General features: G+C 45.2%; 1 protein-coding gene across 1 annotated transcript in view; it reads left to right on the forward strand.

Annotated features, from left to right (window-relative positions):
- The window catches only part of adgrl2a (adhesion G protein-coupled receptor L2a), an 80462-nt gene that overhangs the window by 41414 nt on the left and 19360 nt on the right, over positions 1–19688 (forward strand). Inside the window, exons 7-13 of the mRNA XM_061077848.1 lie at positions 12895–13191; positions 13942–14045; positions 14753–14938; positions 15588–15626; positions 17495–17678; positions 18440–18562; positions 19238–19440. Of these exons, the coding sequence (XP_060933831.1) occupies positions 12895–13191; positions 13942–14045; positions 14753–14938; positions 15588–15626; positions 17495–17678; positions 18440–18562; positions 19238–19440 (1136 nt within the window). The remainder of the gene's footprint in view (positions 1–12894; positions 13192–13941; positions 14046–14752; positions 14939–15587; positions 15627–17494; positions 17679–18439; positions 18563–19237; positions 19441–19688) is intronic.

Genomic DNA, 19688 nt, shown 5'->3' on the forward strand with positions numbered 1-19688 from the left:
GGCACGTATGGGTGATGGTGGCTAAGTCCAGTTCAGCCAGTGGAGCCCCATCAATCTAGCCCGACCGCGACCAGCTGGACATTAAAAAAGAACGCAGTCCAGATCTGATTGATGCATTAAGATGCATGGGGGGTCCATGAGAAACAAGATTAAAAAACATTTTATTTTTAATTTTTCCAACGTCTTTGAAGTTTTTTCAAAATTAAATATTTTCATGTAACAAGTTAATTTAGAGCGGCTCAGGAATATGCCACAGTCTGATAACGTCCTTATTTTAGTCATGTCCCAAAAAATAATTCCATTCACTTGTGCCGAGAATTTCAAATGAGCTGATTTGTAACCAACACTTTGAATTTGCAGACAGCTGCTGTAAAATGGTCATAATATTACCCATTTCTGCTCTCTAATAAAAATATATCTGAACATGTCTTTGCATGCCATTACATTTGTCTATACAGTGAACTGATTATCCAGCAGTCAAGCAGCAGCCTCCACAACACCTTTTATTTTTATGGATTCCTGGAATAAGCTTCGCATAGATTGGCTGCACGCTCAACTGATTTATTCAGCTGTTGAATTGACGCTGATTACCGATAGCGAAATCAGAGGCTTTACCCTGAAACGAGACGGCATTCATGTTGCTGTTGTGTGTTGTGCCTGTGTGCAGGAGAAACAAGCTTTACATTGTTGATCCTCACAATCAGACCCCCCCCCCCCCCCCCCCCCGGCACCCACAGGAACCCACTACACTTCCTGTAGAGAATCCTACTAATGAATCCAGAGTGAATATCAAAAACTACCCATCGGATCAACTTCAGGGAACCTAACGCTACCTTAACACTCGTTTTTCGCTGGTCAAAAAACCCACTAGCACCCACTAACATCTGTCTTGTGTCGACAATGGGAATGGATACAATCAGCATTTACTCCCGGGTCAGATGACTCTGCAGTAGACACAGGTTTTTATCACCTCCAATCAGCACTGATGGAAACACGACACCCGGGTGAACGTGGCAATTTGTCAAGACGGCGAGGTGGGAGAGCTTCTGTTTTGCACTGGGGGGGGCAGTGAAGCAAACTCTACCAGCTAGTGTTGTCGTAGAAGCGGTAGTGTATTTGATGATTTGGTGCAAAAACATGAACATCACAGAATGTTGCTTTTGGAAATTATAATACCTTTTAAATCATTTTGAACAGAGCAAAAACATAGTTACTCGTATTTAGTCCCAGCACCAAACTGTGCTCTACTTGCTCCTGTATTCACACATCTCTATTTGATGGTCAATAAGGAGTCAGTTTTTCTTTCCGTGACAAAGGAGACATGAGTCTGGCCCCAGCCGCTGACTAATATATGTTGAGATGCAGTCGATGTGTCGAAGGGAGAATGGTCCAAGATGATCATCAAGATGTCAATAAACTTGTCCTCCCACACGGCTGATGCTGGCACATAAATGACGGCACTTTTTTCTGCCTGTCACCGGACGCCCTCTCTGCGATATCTCCACGTCTGCTTCACTAAGCACTAAACCGAGCCGCCACACTGCCTCTGCGGTGGTAACAATCGAAGGTACGTGGTTTTTTTAAACGGCGCTCTGACAGAAAGAAAACTTGCAATGACAAATAAAATTTCAGCTCTGTTCCAATCCATGCAAGCACATCAGGAGACAGCCCAGCACATTAGCATGCAGGAGGCATTGTTAACACAACACAGCAGGGGCGATTATTAATGTAGACGCTCGAGCTGGGCTAATTGTTTGGCTTTTTTCTTCAAAAGGAAAAGACAGACGATCCTCAGGTTTTGCGTTTGAACGCTGAATTTTCCTCTTCGAGAGAATTTCCGAGCACGCACAGAGGATTTGTCAACGTCTTGGCGGGGAGCAAGGTTGACACTGTGTGTGTTTGCTATCGTGCTCTGCACTTCCTACATCCTCCGTTTCCCAGAGTTTGCAAATGCACAAAGATGCCTGTCACATGACTCGCTCCGTCACGAAATTCAATCACATCAAAGTGATGTTGAGACCCTGTGTGGCAGACAGTTGGGTACTTGTCAAGTCCAATAACGTCGCTCGTGTCGAGGCGAGCTCATCTCTTGGAGGATTATGGGGGAGTAGATGGGGTCACATCCAACAAGCGGCTTCACTGGAAGTGGACATTAAATGGGTCAGTAAGTCCCTCGCTTGGCTTTGACCAACAGCGCAATAATCCACTCGTTTACCCGCGGCTTCATGCCTGCTTTCCCTTTTTGCATATAGGATCTAATAGAAAGACATGTTCCCTTTGTCGCATATTGTAAATGAGATGATTAAATTGATTTAAATGAGGTATTCCCAGACAAAACCCATTATGCCCCCATTTCTATGGACCATTTATTCACGCCAGGCTCTGAAATGTGGTCTCAAACCACACGAGTAAGCATATCCAAAGCTATTTTTTCACCAGAAGTGTGCACAAACAGAACGATGGGACACAGGTGAGCCCTGGAAACCTTTTATTCATCCCTCGTTGCAAAATTAGATCCTGAATCACTTCCGTATAAAAGCCCCCAGTGCTGCAGTTAACGCCCACACAAATCAAGACCTCCCCCTTTAATTGTCCAAATGTCAATACATTTGCATACAGTTTCAATCTTCGCTGCACCCTCAAATTATACATTTGCATGTGGGGATCGTCAGGGAGGGAACGACCCAATTTGTTTGGAAATTATAAGTTGCGGCCCCGGTGACGCGGCGTGCCAATTAGCTCACAAAACTCTGCATGTGGTCAAAACAATGCCCGGTAGCGGCGTGTTGGGAAAAGTGCTTTACAATGCAAAAAAAAATGCTCAGCTGTTACCGTCGCTTGTGAGTCACATGCATTAGCAGCCGCCCCCCCCGGAGAGGCTCCCTCACTCTTATAGGCTGATGAATATACAACTCTCGAATAAGCGCCACCATGATTCATTCCCCGACTTCTGCGGGGCCTATAGAGAGGTCAACTTGTGCACGGCAACATTTAGAGTGAAAAGGGACGCACGCACACGCGCACACACACACACACACACACACACACACACACACACACACACACACACAGATATGGATACTTTTAACGACAACAGCTTTCACAGCCATCTCAGGTGGTGAAATGCCTCAGACTTCTGGCCGCTACATGTGTGACAGCGGCACAGGAGAACGGATCAGGATCTCTTCAAAACGGCCCAATTTGTTTGTTTGCCTTGACAGAAACCCCCCCCCCCCCTTTTCTTTCTCTCTCTCTTTCCCTCTCTCCGTCCCTCCGCCAGCTGCCCAAGTGGACAACGGTGTGAAAGCAGAGTGTATTGATGTGGAAAATCACCTTCTTTGTTTTTTGTTTTTCTGTCCCCCCTGTCATATTCTTGTTCTTGCTGTTTCCTTCCCTGTCTGCCTCGAATCTCTCTCTTTCATTATCTCTCCATTGCAGCCTTTTCTCTCTTCGGTCACTCTCTTTTTTTCCTATTTTCCCTCCTTCTGCCTGTGGACGCTCATTGTTCTCCTCAGATCACCTCCTCCTCTTCCTCCTCCTCCGCGATCATCCGTGAGCTGGGTCTTACATCTGGATACGGACGCACATACTCGTACATGCGTCTGTTTGGCTTCTTTCCGGCTTAAGTCCTGGTCAGACTGTTCAAATCATGCCCGGTGAGAGCGGCGTGCACTTAATGACAGGATTTAAGTAAATCCTTTCGCTGTGCCTTTAGGAAACTGTAAACAAACACACACAAACACACACACACACACACACACACACAAACACACACAGTGACAGGACAAAGATGACCATCACCCACATGACATTCATGGGATCACACACAACGGACAAACATTAGTTCCGTGCTGGAGCAGATTGGTAAATAACAATGTTTATATTTACATGATATCATTACACGGCAAATCCTGAATAAAAAAAAATTGGGGTTAGCCTTAAATTGAATTTGGTCTTCCATTGCTCTGGATTGAGCCAGGCTTCTTGAAAGGTGGCGTTTCTTGCAGAAGCAACAGAATGAATGGAATTTCTTCTCATTTAAAAATACATCCGTTAAAGTTGTGAACTTTTTTCTGATTCTTTCTCACGTTTTCCCCCGATCTGAGCTGTCGTCAACCAACAATCTGCAGCAACCAGCTCAGACTGGGTGTAAACATCCTCTACAATGAGCTTCACTTGTGGCAGACCTGTGTGCTGGTGCAGGATCAGGCTCATTCAACAAGTTCCTTATATTTTTCTGGCACTTACATTTGTCCGTAAATCTCTGTATTTTTCAGTCGTTAGGACACTATCGGCGAGCGTATGTGCAGCAAACGGCCTCCGTCTTTCCTGCTGGACTCGTATCTCCCTCTATGCCATCTTCTGTTCTTTATTCCTCCCCTGTAGCTTTTTTAACCACCATTTTATGAAACAGTGTGACGTTCTGCCGTCTACACCGTGACCCACTGGTGTCGTTCTCGGGTTACGATATCGAGGCTGAATTTAACTGGGGTGATAAAAAGGGGGGGGGGGAATCCCACGATGGGGATTTACAGTCTTGTTCACAGTGTCTGTGATATTACATCGTGGGATAATACCTAACCAACCCCCGGGTGTCTGGTGGCAATACAGGCTACTCAGCACAGGAGGTCGGGGGGGTCACCTGTTTCCTCTGAAATCCGATCGTGATCTCTGCCGCTCCCTCCAGCGCCAAGCGTGGTGGAGACACGACGGCCAGTTGTTGCCGGCCAGGTGTGTGTGGTGTGTTTTTTATCCCAAAACACACCACACCCAGGATGATGATTCCTCACCGGTCACTTCTCCCGGAACGTCTCAACCTCTGATGTTAAGCGAGTGTGCACGGCGTGTCCCGGTGATCTGCTGACAGAGTCTGTGGGCAACAGCAACAAACCCGGGGTGGTGATTTCGGATGTCACAAAGAGATGTTTGACATAAAAATCCAGAGGAGCGGGGGTGCGATTATGGTTCCGCTGAGCCCCACAGCCAAAGGGATCAACAGCCTCTTGTTTGATTACAGTCCGTCTGTGAAACAAGGCATATTTAAAAGAAGTATTACTCACCCCTAGGGTTACAAAGGGGCGGAAAGTTTCCGGAAACTTTCCATGGGAAGTTAAGCTCGGGAATTTCGGGAATTTTGAAAAAAGAAAAACTACGCAAATTAAACGCTGAGCAATAAAAAAATCATTCAAAACTCTATTTGAAAGATGTATGGAATGTAGCACACACTGAATTTCAACCCTCCACTGTGCATTCTTCCATCACATGCACAGATAATTCCCAGCATCCTTCACTCTACAGCAGGGCTATTGAGGCCTGCTGTAGTGTGCAGGACTAGTCAGGTAAGTTTCAATGATATTACTGGGGAAAATATATTATCATGCTGATTGAGGATTGTTCATCTGTTCATCTAGCCTCCATTCATTTACCCATCAATTGTAAAATATGTTAACAGACGATTCCAATTGTTGGGCTAACTATTTATATCTCTGGCATTGCATTAGTGTTTTTTTACAAACTTTTTTCTCATCTTATTCTACAGAACAATGCCACGTGCACTATCTCATGTGTGGAGGCATTTCACCCCATCCAATGTAGAAGGAAAGGCTGTGTCCATTTGCAAATACTGTGCAAAGACCTATGTTCAGAATGACACAACGATGCAGAAGCGTATAGTCAAGTGCCCAAAGTTTCCTCAGGGCTCAAATCAGCCTATGACAAAACTAAATGTTTATATTTATGTCTGTATATGACAAGGTAAATACAGTTAGTATAAATTACCCACAAAATGTTCAGTTTATTCCCGTATATTTCCATTAATTCCCATGGAAAGTTTCAAACCTTGAATATTCCCGGAATTTTGCAACCCTATGACTCCCTGACACACTTCTTTGAGGAGATTACTTTTACCGAGGGCTGATTTTTGCCTCCATGTATGTCTGCGTTCCCTCTAATCTGCATACGTGCAGGTTTGCGCTGCCGTGTTGACGTGTGCAGCCGCAGCCCAGCGGATGTGAATCTGTGTGCGAGTGTGTATGAACAGCCCTGGAATAGAAACCCTCCTGTGTGCGCAGCATTAAATATCAGTCCGCTTGGCACACTTAAGAGTTAATGCTTGAAATTTGAGGCACGTACTGTACCCAGAGAGCTGCGGAGGAGAAGAAGAAGAGGGGGGGGGAAACGCAAGGCTGGTGTCTGGCAGCTGCTCTGTCTGTTCTCTATACTTTGGTGTCATTTTGTGTGTGAGGGTGCATATGAATGTGTACATGTGTTTGATAAGAATGTGTGCGCTCGCCTGCGTATGTGTGGGAGACTGCCTGCCTGCCTGCATGTGAATCAATGTGTTTGTGGAAAAGAGAAATATTGGACAGAGCAGTAAATAACATAATCCAGCTATTAGGTTCTGTTCCCCTACGACATGGACATGCACCGTGCACACCCTCACCAGGACATGACTCGTGGGAAATTATACGAATTTTCTCTCAGCTTTCTTCATATTTACTGCTGATGCACAAGCAATCACACGCCATGCCCCCCCCCCCCTCCCCCCCTCCCTCCACGGCAACCAATGCAGCACGGAGAGCGAAAGACGTGTAATCCAATTTCCTTTGTGTATTATTGTTATTATTGGTAGATATCAAAATGCATCACAAATGTATTATAAATCATCACACTATTTCATACCCAAGAACAGCTCGGCTTCCATCAGCGTGGCGGCGGCGGCGCTGGGGGAGGACCGAGCGAGTGCACGTTTTGAAACGCCGATATTTCAGTGGCAGCATTAGCAGAGGGAATAATTTACTCTTTGTGTTTTTTTCACAGTTCCAACACCTTATTTCAATTAATCTACACTCAGCTGAACGACTTGTAAACCAGTGGGATATTCATTTACTGTCCACCCACTATATTCTCAAAGTCCCCAGACAAAACCGGCTCCTAATGGCAGAAACAGACTTTGGAGTTGCTCAGACTTCCATCGACTTTTTAGCGTTTGCTTCTCCATGAGGAGGAGAAAACCGTAGATATATATAAAGACTAGATGTCTCGTCTGCGTTGCCGGCCAACGGAGTCGAACGTCCGCACATGGCGGCCATCTTGCTAGAGGCAGCTCGCTCACCCATAACATTGTGTTGGTGGTGGTAAAAAAACATAACTTGCTCAATTTTCAAGCGATTTTTAAACGGCTTTGTTTGTTATAAACGTCAGAGATGTAGATATGACACTGCATACTTATGAATAATAATGTTATTTTCTAAAAAATTGAATAATTTATGCAGTGTCATAACTACATCTCTGAGATATATAACAAACCAGACCGTTTAAAAATCGGTTGAATATTGAGCAAGTTATGGTTATTTAAAAAGTAAGTACCACTACAACACAATGTTATGGGTGAGCGAGCTGCCTCTAGCAAGATGGCCGCCATGTGCGGACGTCCGGCTCCGTCGAACGAGACATCTAGTCTTTATATACATCTTTGGAGAAAACCACCCAGGATTCACATGTGAAGACCATTTTTCAACAGGTCGGAAAAAAAAACACTAACACTCAGTAACATCTGGTTTGTTCTGCAATGGGAATGGGTTCAACCGGCATTTACTCCCGGGTCAAATTAGTCTGCAGTAGACACAGGTTTTCAGGTGGTGATGGAAACAAGAAACCAGGGTGAACACACTAATGTGGCAAGACAGCGCCTCAGTTTTCGCTGCGTTTATGACGTTGAATATTATCTCCCTGCAATAAGAAGACTTTCTTCAATCTTATCACCAAATAAGGTTCCCCACAAAAATGGAGCTATTAGGTGGATCTCCTGACCGGCCTTGTTTCACATCACATTACATTATTATTTCATTTAGCTGACGCTTTTATCCAAAGCAACTTACAATAAGTGCATTCAACCCCGAGGGTACAAACCAAGAACAATCAAGAAACATCAAGAAAGTACAATTTCTTCACAAAAAAAGCAAAACTACAAAATGCTGTAAGTAAGTGCCATTTAAGTGCTACTAAATTGTTAGTTTCAAAAATTGTTAGTAATTTTTTTTTTTTTTTTTAATTTTTATTCAAGGTATAGTCTGAAGAGGTGTGCTTTTAGTTTGCGGCGGAAGATGTGTAAACTTTCTGACGTCCGGATGTCGATGGGGAGCTCATTCCACCATTTAGCAGCCAGGACAGCAAACAGTCGTGATTTTGATGAGTGTTTAGCTCGCAGTGAAGGAGCAACGAGCCGATTGGCCGAAGCAGAGCGGAGTGAACGGGCTGGGGTGTAAAGTTTGACCGTGCCCTGGATGTAGACTGGACCAGATCCCCCTGAGTTTATCACAGAGGAGGGGATGAGGGAGATCTCAGGATCATTCTAACTTTGCATATGGCAAATTAGCAGAAATAAATGCTAAATGCATGTTCCCTTCCCAGTTTCCCTCCTTCACTCAACAGCACCTGATAATGTGTTTGAAACATTACCCTGATGAACAGCCATGCGGCGCCGACTACAAGTGAAGCTATTAAGCATAATATGAAAGACCCACACGCTGTCAGTATTCATTTGTCACCGTGGCATGACTGCTGAGTCCCGGGTAAGGGCTCATCTGGGCTTCACCTGAGAGCGCTGATGTGGTGTGTGTGTTTGTGTGTTTGTGTGTGAATGCGCACATGTATGCATATGCTCTGACAACACTCGAAAACTGTCTCATTGTCTGTCATCAGTCCCACACCCCCTTACCCCCAGTGGTAATAACAGAACCACAGCGCTACAGCCAACTGCAACAACGTGTGGGCGTCCAATCACACAAACGGGTTATGAATAAGTCTGTCCTGACTATTTGGATGGGGGGGGGGGTTAGTTCGGAGAGCAGCACCGCATGCGCTCTCACTCTGTGACAGCTAATTGAAGGTTCCCCTTGGGCTGAGTGCAGCGGAGACGTAATAATCAAGGCGCCTGTCCTATATCGCCCGAACTTGGGATTTGCTCCTTTTGTCATAATCAAAAGGAATATTGCACAGACGTGTGTTTCCACGGCGGAGAGAACAGACAGATCTGGTCCGTGTTGTGCATCACAAAAGGAAAAAAAAACACTGCAGCAGCGCCGGTGGCAACACATCACGTCTCAGAATCTAAACGTGTCCATTCAGACATCGACGTGAGGAAGTGACCGGCCGAGAGGAGTGTCCCGTTTTAATACCTGCGGGTTAATTCCTCACCGCCTTCCATTGGATTAAATTAAACCGAGCTATGTCATAAAGGTAATGAGATTACTGTGTCGCTGGCGGGATTACGCTCGGACACGCTACGCACACGGGAACACGCGGTGGTCAGAGAGACGCCGCATTGTTTATGAGCGGATCTCCTCGGGAAGCGTAGCCTACGTTCACATTAGCCTCTTTTTCACACAGGAAAGAGGATTAGCTAGCATCACAAACATGACATGAAAACCTCCCCTCAGGATTAATCTAGCCCTTCTACTTATGTCCTTTTCATTATGTCCCTTGTTAATGAAGCTGTTTAACGTACAGCTGTATCTCTGTGATGCTGCACACGACGTTAAGCTACGCCAGCACGGGAGCGTGTCTATGTTCCCACAGCCCTATATTCCCACAGCCCAATGTTCCCACATTTCTAATATTCATTACAAAATTAGGCCCTATGTTCCTACAGTTCCCACATTTCTACCCCTGCCTGGTAGTTAAGGGTTCACCATTCCGTAGCTGGCGATTTGAAGGCGCTAGCTAGCTTCCAAACTCTCTTGAGCACAACAGCGCTAACCCTAACCCTAATTTTCAGAAAAATCTAGAAATGTGGGAACATAGGGCTGTGGGAACATCGGGACTAATTTTTCAAAATAAATCTGGGAACATAGGGCTGTGGGAACATAGGGCTGCGGGAACATAGGGCCTAATTTTCAAAATTGTCAGTAAAAAAAAATCCTTAGAAATGTGGGAACATAGGGCTGACCCCGCCAGCACCATATTCTTCTCCTCCTGTCTCACAGACATTGGTTCGACAAATCCCCCCCCCCACTCCCCTTTCCCAAAGCCACACCCATCCATTTCACTGTGGGGCAATCCCCCTCCAAAGCTTCAGGAGAGCCAAAACCCATTAGTTCCTGCCATGTATTAACCGAGTCGAACATTAATTACCGCCACAGTTTCGCTGATGGCAGGTAACAAGAAAGGGGGAAAAAAAAAACACTTCAAAGAAATGTCATCGTACATGTTGTAACCGGAGCCCGGAGCTCGACGTCCCCGGCAAGCCGCGACAAGCAGCCGCTCCTGACGGAGGAGTGTAGACAAGATACAGTTGTTAGTTGACATGCCAAAGGAATGTACTCGGATCACAGCAGATGCCTTTTTGATTTATTGGCGGCAGTCGCGAGCCCTTCATCTTATATCACGCTGCCGAACGCTGATTGATTTTCATTTTTATTTCCGTCTGGATCCTAAACTAGCCGTCTCATCCTCGATCGTCTTTCAGACTCTGGGAACGGGAAACCTGCAAAAGGGCCTCGCGGTTTCTCGGGAATCTTCTGGAAGTTTGCCAAGCAACCCTGACCCAGATGTTTAAAAAAGCAACAATGATAATAATTTACTCGCTCTGTCGACACACACTCGTTTCCTTTCAGACGGCGGCGCGAGAGGGAGATTTGCATGTATTTTTCTCTCTGACGGTTACTTTCACCTCTGTGAGTCCTCTCAGTGAGCCGTGACAAGAAAACAAGGGTTATCGCAATGAAAGGGTATTGGTGCAGAATAGAGACGGGCATTTCTCCCAGCCTGCTAAATGCCGGTGCAGGACGGACGCTAAGCACAGGTTCTCTCTCCACCGCGGTGACAGCACGAGCAGCCGAGGATTGCACCGTTGAGTAAAAGAACGCAGGTAGAGGAGGAGAGGAGAGAGGAAGATGAGGTGAAGCCAGCCTACCGGATCTGCCTTCGGCTCGGTGTCAGAACAGCCAGTCAGCTGTGTGCACCTTCATGTCCCCTCCCCTGCTTGTGAGTGTGTGTGTGTGAGTGTGTTTGTGTGTGTGTGTGTGTAGCTCCATAGCCCCCACCAGGAGGGAGAACACAAGAGTCATCTTCTCTGGTCAATAGAGCCTAATTCACCACAGGTAGCAGGCAGCCTCAAAGACGATTTCCCTTCAGCTCAACTGTGCTGAAGCCTTTCATCCACACCTTGGGGCCTACGGTGATAGTAGCCTGTGTGTGTGTGTTTTGAGAGGAGGGGGTTGCTATCTGCCTGACCCATTATCCAGTTGAAGCCTCTCCCCTCAACAATCCGCTGGACGACAGGAGCTGTCTTCTCCTCCTGCAGCTCGGCCGCGTTTGAATCCTGAATTTTCCCGTCGTCGTTTCCTTTGTGTGCGTCTAATTTCTCTACCTCCCTTCCCTCTCTCTCTCTCTCTTTCTCTACATCTATATATATATATATTTCCCCTCGTCCTGCCTCTGACTCGCTCCCCTCTTTGTTGCGGGTGTCTCTCTCCGGTGTTTTCGCTCGGCGTCGTGCCACAGGGAGCGGCGGCGCTCCGCTCGAGCGGCGCAACAGCACCTCTTCACATTCCCTGCATGCTCTACAGGCGGCCTAATGGAGGAAATCAAAGTACTCAAATGTGATTACGTTCAGTATGTGCATTGCATTCCAATCAGAGCCCCTTTGACTGATAGAGCTCTTCTTTCTTTTTTTTTAAGGGGGGGGAAGCTTTTCTTTCAGTACTTGGAGGTTTGCAGCAGATTGATATAAAACAACTTCTGTTTATCCACATTTCATCAATGGAATCTCCCTCATGGTCGACTTTTTATGAGGTGTAATTACAGTGGCTCGATCACGTCTCTCCGCTGCATCACATGAGAAATGTCTTCATGGTTCTTTTCCTTAGTGGTTCATGTTGAATGTAAGGAGCGCACTATTTCCTCCTTTCTCAGGACTGAAACATATTGTTTTTGCCCGGGGCGCTGCATGAGTTACTGCGCACCTGTTTCATCAGAGTCAGAGAAACAACTGTAAAGTGAAGGTTCAGGCTCCTCCGCCGCCGCCGCCGAGCATCCAGGTTCCTCCGTGGCTCCCGGTGAAATTTAATCAGCCGTGCCACAAAATCTCCCAGGCAAGAACGATTTGCCAGGCCGGAGGATGTTTCTGTAATTATTGTCTTGTTGGCTGCAGACTGAGTGCCTTGGATAAGCCATAGTCAACAGGAAGGCAAATACGCTTGTTGCACAAAGCACTTAGCAGCAATTTACACAACAGGATACTTGGTTGTATGAGCATTTCACTGCGGAACATTTTGAGGGAAAAATTAGGAATGACACTCGCCGGGCGCACCATTAAAAGTGTTGTGGGGCAGGAGGGCACCAGAAGGTCAAGGTTTGAGCGCCTGCCACCGCATTCTCTGCCCTCGGTAGAAACCACGTGATGTGTCCCAGGGCTGCCACAGTAATGCACCGACTCTGCAGGTGATAGGACTATTTCCTTTTCAATTTTGTTCAAGATGCAAGATTTTTATTGTCAAATGCACAGAGATAAAAATGAAGCAGTCGCGGGCAATGAGATACTTGAGTCACAGGCTCTCTTTAAGCAATGCTCAAGTAATTATCAAAAAAATAAAATAGAAATAGTATAAAAAAAATAAAATCGAATATCAAAAATGTAAAATAGAAAATAAAATATATATATCTAAATATATATCTTTACAGATAAAGAGAAAAATACAACAACAATAGTGCAATTTGTACAGTAGTGCAAATATTCAAATATGCCACGGTGCTGGTTTGGTGGAGTTATTGCAGTTCCCTTTACTTCATTGTGTTTTCATAAAGCCTGATGAATACGTGTCCCTCTGAGAACCAAACTTCAATAATGAAATAGTTTTATAACACTGCTCCACCCTTTTTTTTTCTTCTCAGATCCACCACAGTCAGATGTCACTGGTGCTCCGCAGCCTCAGAGAACCACAACCACCACCACAACGACCACGGCGCACCGGGGCGTGGCCAACACCAGCACCACAACAGGGCTGAAGGAGGGCAGCAGGGGAGCGCCCAAGCCCCCTGCCGTGATCCCGCAGACGACTTCCCCCCCGCCTCTGGAGTCCTACCCTCTGCCCGAGCGTTTCTGCGAAGCCACCGAGAAGAGAGACATACTGTGGCCTCAGACCCAGAGGGGCATGCTGGTGGAGCGACCTTGCCCCAAGGGAACAAGAGGTAAACAGGCAACCGCCCTGCCGCCTCTCACCTCAGGGCCGTGTACTCGCTGCTTTCAATATGACCTATACAGTCTGTTAGATCTGTCTGATATCCCGGCACACGTTTTTTTTTTTTTATCTGTAACAAGCACCAGTTTTCATTGGGAAAAAACACTTTGTTTAGGTTTTAACTGTGCCATCGCAGGTCGAGACGTGATTAAGCGATCTGTGTTCTGTGCCGGAAATAGGCCCCAGCTGTTTCTCTCAAAGTGGAGACGTGCAAACCTCATTTGATTGTGTGAAATAAGAACTAATTAGTACGTAAAGAAAAATGTTACGACTTTGTAGCAAAAATAGGCAAAACAGCTTATTTTGGGGGGTAACAAACCGATTTGTTACTCTTCGCGTTTGGAGTTCTCTACAACCAACGAATTTCAGTGGAAATATGTCCTCTGAACTTTGAAAAGCAAAAAATCTGTAAGGATATTTCTTTTGGTTGCACACAGAATCAGAATTCTTTAATTTGCCAAGTATGTTTGCTCATACAGGAAATTGCCTTGGTGTCATTGGTGCACTGAACATAGAATAGAATAAAATATATACATGTTTATATATACAGCAACAGATTATGTGGCTGTTTTTGTGATATGAATGAATTTGTTTGTTTGTAAATATTTTTGATTTCTCCCCGTGAAGGACTTCATGGTAAAAAAAAGTTTGACGTGACTGGATTGAACTTGACTACTCCTGCTCTTGTTTTCCCTTTCAGGCACGGCGTCTTATTCCTGTGTCCTCTCCACCGGGGCCTGGCACCCGAAGGGCCCGGATCTCAGCAACTGTACCTCCCACTGGGTCAACCAAGTCGCCCAGAAGGTTCGTGTGTGGGCTATGGCGTTCTGTGTTGTTTCTGAGCAGAGTGTGTTACTTAAAAAAAAAAAATAAAGGGTAGAGAGAAGACAAAATAGTGGAAACACGTCCCTGTGAAGAACTTCAACGCTGAATAACTTATTCACTGTTAAAAAAATGGCAGTAAATCTGGGTCAGATTAACTTGAAAGCACAATTTGAGAAAAGAGGACTTTGATATGTGTTTCGTAAGTAAAACGCTGCAGAGGCCAACATCTGTACTTTAGCTGCAAAATAATAAAAAAAACAGATATAGCATTAAGCACTTATATAATGTAGATATGAAGGGTGAAGTATGTGCTGTATATAATAGTTGCACATGTAATATTTCGACCCAGGTTGGTAGGATTGTATTTGCCTCCAAGTCTTTTCCATGAATCTTATATTCTCCACCCTGTGCATAATGTGTGTAGATCTCACAGCAGATCACTGTGTACCTGTTTTTTCCTAACTTACCACACAGTAAAAAAAAAAATAAAAATAACTGCTACCATGGCAACGTCTCTGGCGTGAAGAAAAGCGAAACCCTCTTTTCGTAAATGGCCTTTCAAGGACTAATTCAAGTGTGATTTGATGCCAGATAGCGTGGCTGTGGATCCATCCACGTCCGTCTTCTTGCGTTCTCGTGATCCTCTCTCTCACTCTGCGCCCGCCTCCCCCCCCCCCACTCCGCAGATTCGCAGCGGTGAAAATGCGGCAAACTTGGCCAACGAGCTAGCCAAGCACACCAAGGGCCCCATCTTCGCCGGGGACGTCAGCTCGTCCGTGCGCCTCATGGAGCAGCTGGTGGACATCCTGGACGCCCAGCTGCAGGAGCTCAGGCCCAGCGAGAAGGACTCGGCAGGGCGGAGCTTCAACAAGGTAAGCGCAGCCACCAAAATAAAAAAAGCACTACTCTCTCGGTGAAATACTAACTCCATTATCTCAAATAGTCTCTCTTGCTGAACCACTCCGCAGTCGAGGTTCACGTGGCCAAGGGGCTTATGTGTATCTGTTAAAGGATAAATCCAGGATTGTCTTTCGCCCACCCCACCCCCGACAGTGATACAGTTTGTAGCTGCTGCAGTTTGTCACTTGTAGACTGTGTCCCTTTCTTTTCAAAGTCAGGAAAGAGGAGAAACAGAACAACAACAAGAGAATAGCTGCATGATTTGCGACTCTGGCAAGGAGCAGACATTTGTATTCATAGCAGCTTCTAGGACATTTGTAGTAAAGGCCGTAATTGGGCTCGTAATGCTTCTGCGATGTGTCGGTAAATGCAGCAGTTTCTCTAATGTCAGCGGAGACGCTTTTTAGTCTTCACCCTTCAGGTAAGCAGGTCAGCGACCCACCAGGCAGAGCACTAAGCGATGGGCTGGAGCCGCCACTTCCTATTGAGTCTTTTGTTGCATCCAGCGCATAGTCAGGACCTTGTTTCTACAAATTCGTTTTTTTACCTGTGCAAATTGATGTCTCTGTTTTTATCTGTTCTTTTTTTTTTTCTTTCTTTCTTTTCTAATTTAAAACAAAGCTTCAAAAACGAGAAAGGACATGCAGGGCATACATGAAGGTACTGGAGCAATGTTTGTGCCCACTCTTCTTGCTGCCGCCCGCCCCCCACCCCCTCCTCCTCTGTTCCTGTATCTGCCCCCCCCAGCCCAAGTCCAGCAGCATGTAACCCCCTGCACTGTCATGTCCCCCACCCCCCACCCTCCCACCCCCTCCTCCCTGTGCTTCCTGCTGTCTTTTTGTTTTGGAGTAATTGCCCTTACACACACAGACACAAGTGTACCCAAGGTGCATTCTCAGTCAGAAGAGAAGTCGAGCCCAGTTACCGAGGGCGGCTTCTTCTCATGGATGTATATATGTGTCTCTGTGGGTTTTTTTTATGCTTTGACAGTAATGGTGCATTTTGGCTATTTTCATTCTGTTTTGTATGTTTTCTGAGTGTCTAGTCAAGATTGCACGCCTTGATGCATAACCCCACAACTCCATGAACACCCTGTCCTTACATTCCTCTCATTGTTCATTCGCTGAAGAGTTTAACAATTTGTCTCTTTTGTGACAGAATAAAAAACAGCCTTCAGTATAAAACGCTGCTGAAAATGGCATCCAACACAATTTGCTGATTAAATCCAACTCCCTTTTTATTTTTTTCAAGGACCTCGACCCGACCTTTCCCCCCCCCCTGCAAGTAACGTCAAAATGAAAATTGTGGGTCTGGTTTCACAAGGACGCAGGTTTTAGGTCATTTGGTTCATAAATTAAAGCTGTAAATCTGCAACTCTGTCTGTTTAATAGCGTAAGACAGGTCAAATCATTTTTTTTCCCCGTGTGTTTCACTGAATGCTACCAGGTTAGGTCCACACGACAGAGTATTTTGTCCATATATAACTCTCTACCTTTAGGGAGCTCATTGTCCTACACCTGCCACCAAAGTCACCCCCCCACACACACACACACAATCCAGATCTCTCCTTTGGGAGGGTATTAAAATGGATCGAGCTAATTAGCCAGTCAATGGCCGTGCGCTCATAAAAAGAAAAGAGGGAAAAAAGGGAGAGAAAAGAAATTGCACACGTGTCGTCGCACCACTTCCCTTAAAAATGTCCCATCATCATTTTGTTTTTGTTTTTATTTTTAATGTCACAACATGTAGATTTAAAGTCAGAGGCCGTGATGCTATGAGAGAGGGCTCGTCAATGTAAACGACTGCACTTATTTGACTAATGACAGAAAGACATGTGGGACACAGATTGTTGAGTCAGTGGAATCTGACATCTGACAAACCTGACGCTACACCACATTAGCAACCCATTAGCAATTATCTAAGGTATAGATAAAAGATGGATCAATGGATAGAGTTCTATACTTATCACAGCTTTTTGTAAAAAGTTAATAAAAAGAAAAGTTCCTCCACGTCAGATGCTGAACTTTGCAATTAGATCATTTCCACAGCTTTTGGTACGTTGAGGCTCATCAGACCATCTTCTTAATATCCTGTATTTGGACCTGATGGGCTCCTGTAGTCTGACCTGAAGCTGTGTCCTTGAAAAAGAAACTGAATCCACACCAACGTCAACTCAGCTCATGTTCATTTCTCCATCACAATCAATAGCTTTAATTGTTTCTTACTTATCTATTAAATATCTGTGTATAATAGTTTTTTTTCATACATACAACACAATGGCCTTTTGGCTTTTTTATTTTATTTTCTCATCTTCTTCATTTTAATCCCAGCAGATGTGATTCTTCAAGCCACAGCATTTCATTCATTTCATCTCAGTGTCTGCATGTCACTGCTCATGCTTGCAAATATTTATTTGTTTACTTCATTTCCTCCGAGTTACTCAAATATCTTTGTTTTTCTTTCCGTCTGTGTGTGTGTGTCTGTGTGTGTGTCGTTGTGTGTGTGTGTTTGTTTTGGTCTGGACTCAGGCCATTGTGGACACAGTCGATAACCTTCTGCGACCGGAAGCCTTGAAGTCCTGGCAAGACATGAACAGCACGGAGCAGACGCACGCCGCCACCATGTTGCTGGACACTCTGGAGGAGGGGGCCTTCGTCCTCGCCGACAACCTCATGGAGCCCGCCTTCGTCAAAGTTCCGGCAGACAACATAAGTAAGTAAAGCAGGAGTTTGTGGTAAGCAAGCGACGGGCGAGCTCGATTGATGTAAAGCTCGGTTAATTTCATTACCTTCAATTCGACTAGAGAGAGACAGAGACAGAGAGAGAGAGAGAGAGAGACAGAGAGAGAGAGAGAGAGAGAGAGAGAGAGAGAGAGAGAGAGAGAGAGAGAGAGAGACAGAGAGAGAGAGAGAGAACAAGGCCGCCACTTGAAAAAGGACTTTGTTTTCATAATAAGCATTTAAACCTCGGGGGAACAGAAAAAAACAACGCGTATTAGGTTTAACGAGCCGCTTACTGACAAAGTGATGAATATCAGACAATTAAACAGACTGGATTCTCTGATTGCGCACGCTTGGTTTATAAATGTGTGCGTCTAGACCTTGTAACTCTATACATTAATGTGAACATTAGCCGGCTGTGGGAGTCAGAAAAACTACATTGTTTATCCACAGCCTCCTCTTCCCTCCCTCTTTGACTTCAGCATGAGGAGACGTGAAGGTTTTCTCTTTGCTCCTCTCTCAGGGCTGTTTTCGTGTGTTAGTAATTCAATGATCACCTTGTGACTGACATTTTTATTGTGCAGCCCTTGAATAAGACGACGCATCGTTTGATGTCTGCAACATTTCAAGTAGAAGAAAGCTTAAGCAACATACTTTACGGATAAGTTAGTTCTTGCCCTCGAATCGAAGTTACTTAATGACCAATATCTCTCTTTCTCCATTTTTCGTCTCTCACCCAACTCCACCCTTCAGTCCTGGACGTGTACGTGCTCACCACAGACGGCCAAGTTCAGGATTTCAAATTCCCACAATCCAGCAAGGGGGGCGTCTCGATCCAGCTCTCGGCCAACACTGTCAAGCTGAACAGCCGGAATGGTAAGATCTCCTTTAAACGCACCTATAGAAAAGAAGAGAAAGAGAAACTCAGTCAAGGAAACTGCTCATTCTCAGCGTGGGAGAAACTGCGTGTTTGTTTGACTTGTGCTCTCCTTCTCGTTTTGAAAAGGTGAAAAGTCTGTCTGTGCTCTGCCTTTTTGTACACCAATATTAACAGGGTTTTTTAAGCATGAATAAATGTGATTAAAAAAGGCGATTGACTCCATTTCCGTTGTCAGTAGAGTCCCCAGGTGAGTCATGTAAATTGCATGAATGCGTCGGAGACCGTTGCTGTCTTGCCAGTGTGGCATCTTGCACGATACGGAGGGGAACAAATCGCTGTTTGTTATTCCCAAGATATAAAAAACAATAAGAACACAAACGTTCAATTGAAGTCATCACGTAGCAGCTCAAATAAAGAGGAACAAGAAGACATTTGCACAATCTCCTGGTTGTCATTCCATCACTGTTGATCAGAGCTGGAGTCGATAAAATACCCAGGGTCATTTGCTGATTGTAACCATTCCCTTTGAAGACAAAGGCCAGATGTTAGTGGGTTTTCTGAAAAAAGGTTCTCTTTTGTCACCACAGTTTTGTCGTCTTATATTTTCTTAATTGTTCCAGAAGCTGGATATTCCTCATCATCTGTTTTTGTCCCCCTCTGTCACTCTGCAGGAGTTGCCAAGCTGGTGTTTGTCCTCTACAAGAACCTGGGCCAGTTCCTCAGCACAGAGAACGCCACCATTAAGATGGCCGACGCTTATGGCCGCAACGTGTCAGTGGCCGTCAACTCCGACATCCTCGCCGCCTCCATCAACAAAGAGTCCAGCCGCGTGTTCATTAATGACCCTGTGATTTTTACCCTGGAGCACATCGATGTGAGTGTCCCTGCTGTAAAGGAAGGGAGAGGTCATATTAAAAAAAACTCCAAGAGGGAACATCCAGAGTAGACAGAGATCTGCAATTTGAATTGTAAATGTCTGACTAGGTCAGTCGGCAGTTTATTTAAGTCATTGAACATCAAATTAAAGGAGTCTTTAGAACCTAAGTGAATTCTTAATGAAAACTAATTCTTTAATCAACATTGGGATATAAATGATACCCATTTTCTTTTATAGTGGGGGGA

This window comes from Limanda limanda, chromosome 9 (genome assembly GCF_963576545.1).
Source record: "Limanda limanda chromosome 9, fLimLim1.1, whole genome shotgun sequence".
NCBI lineage: Eukaryota > Metazoa > Chordata > Actinopteri > Pleuronectiformes > Pleuronectidae > Limanda > Limanda limanda.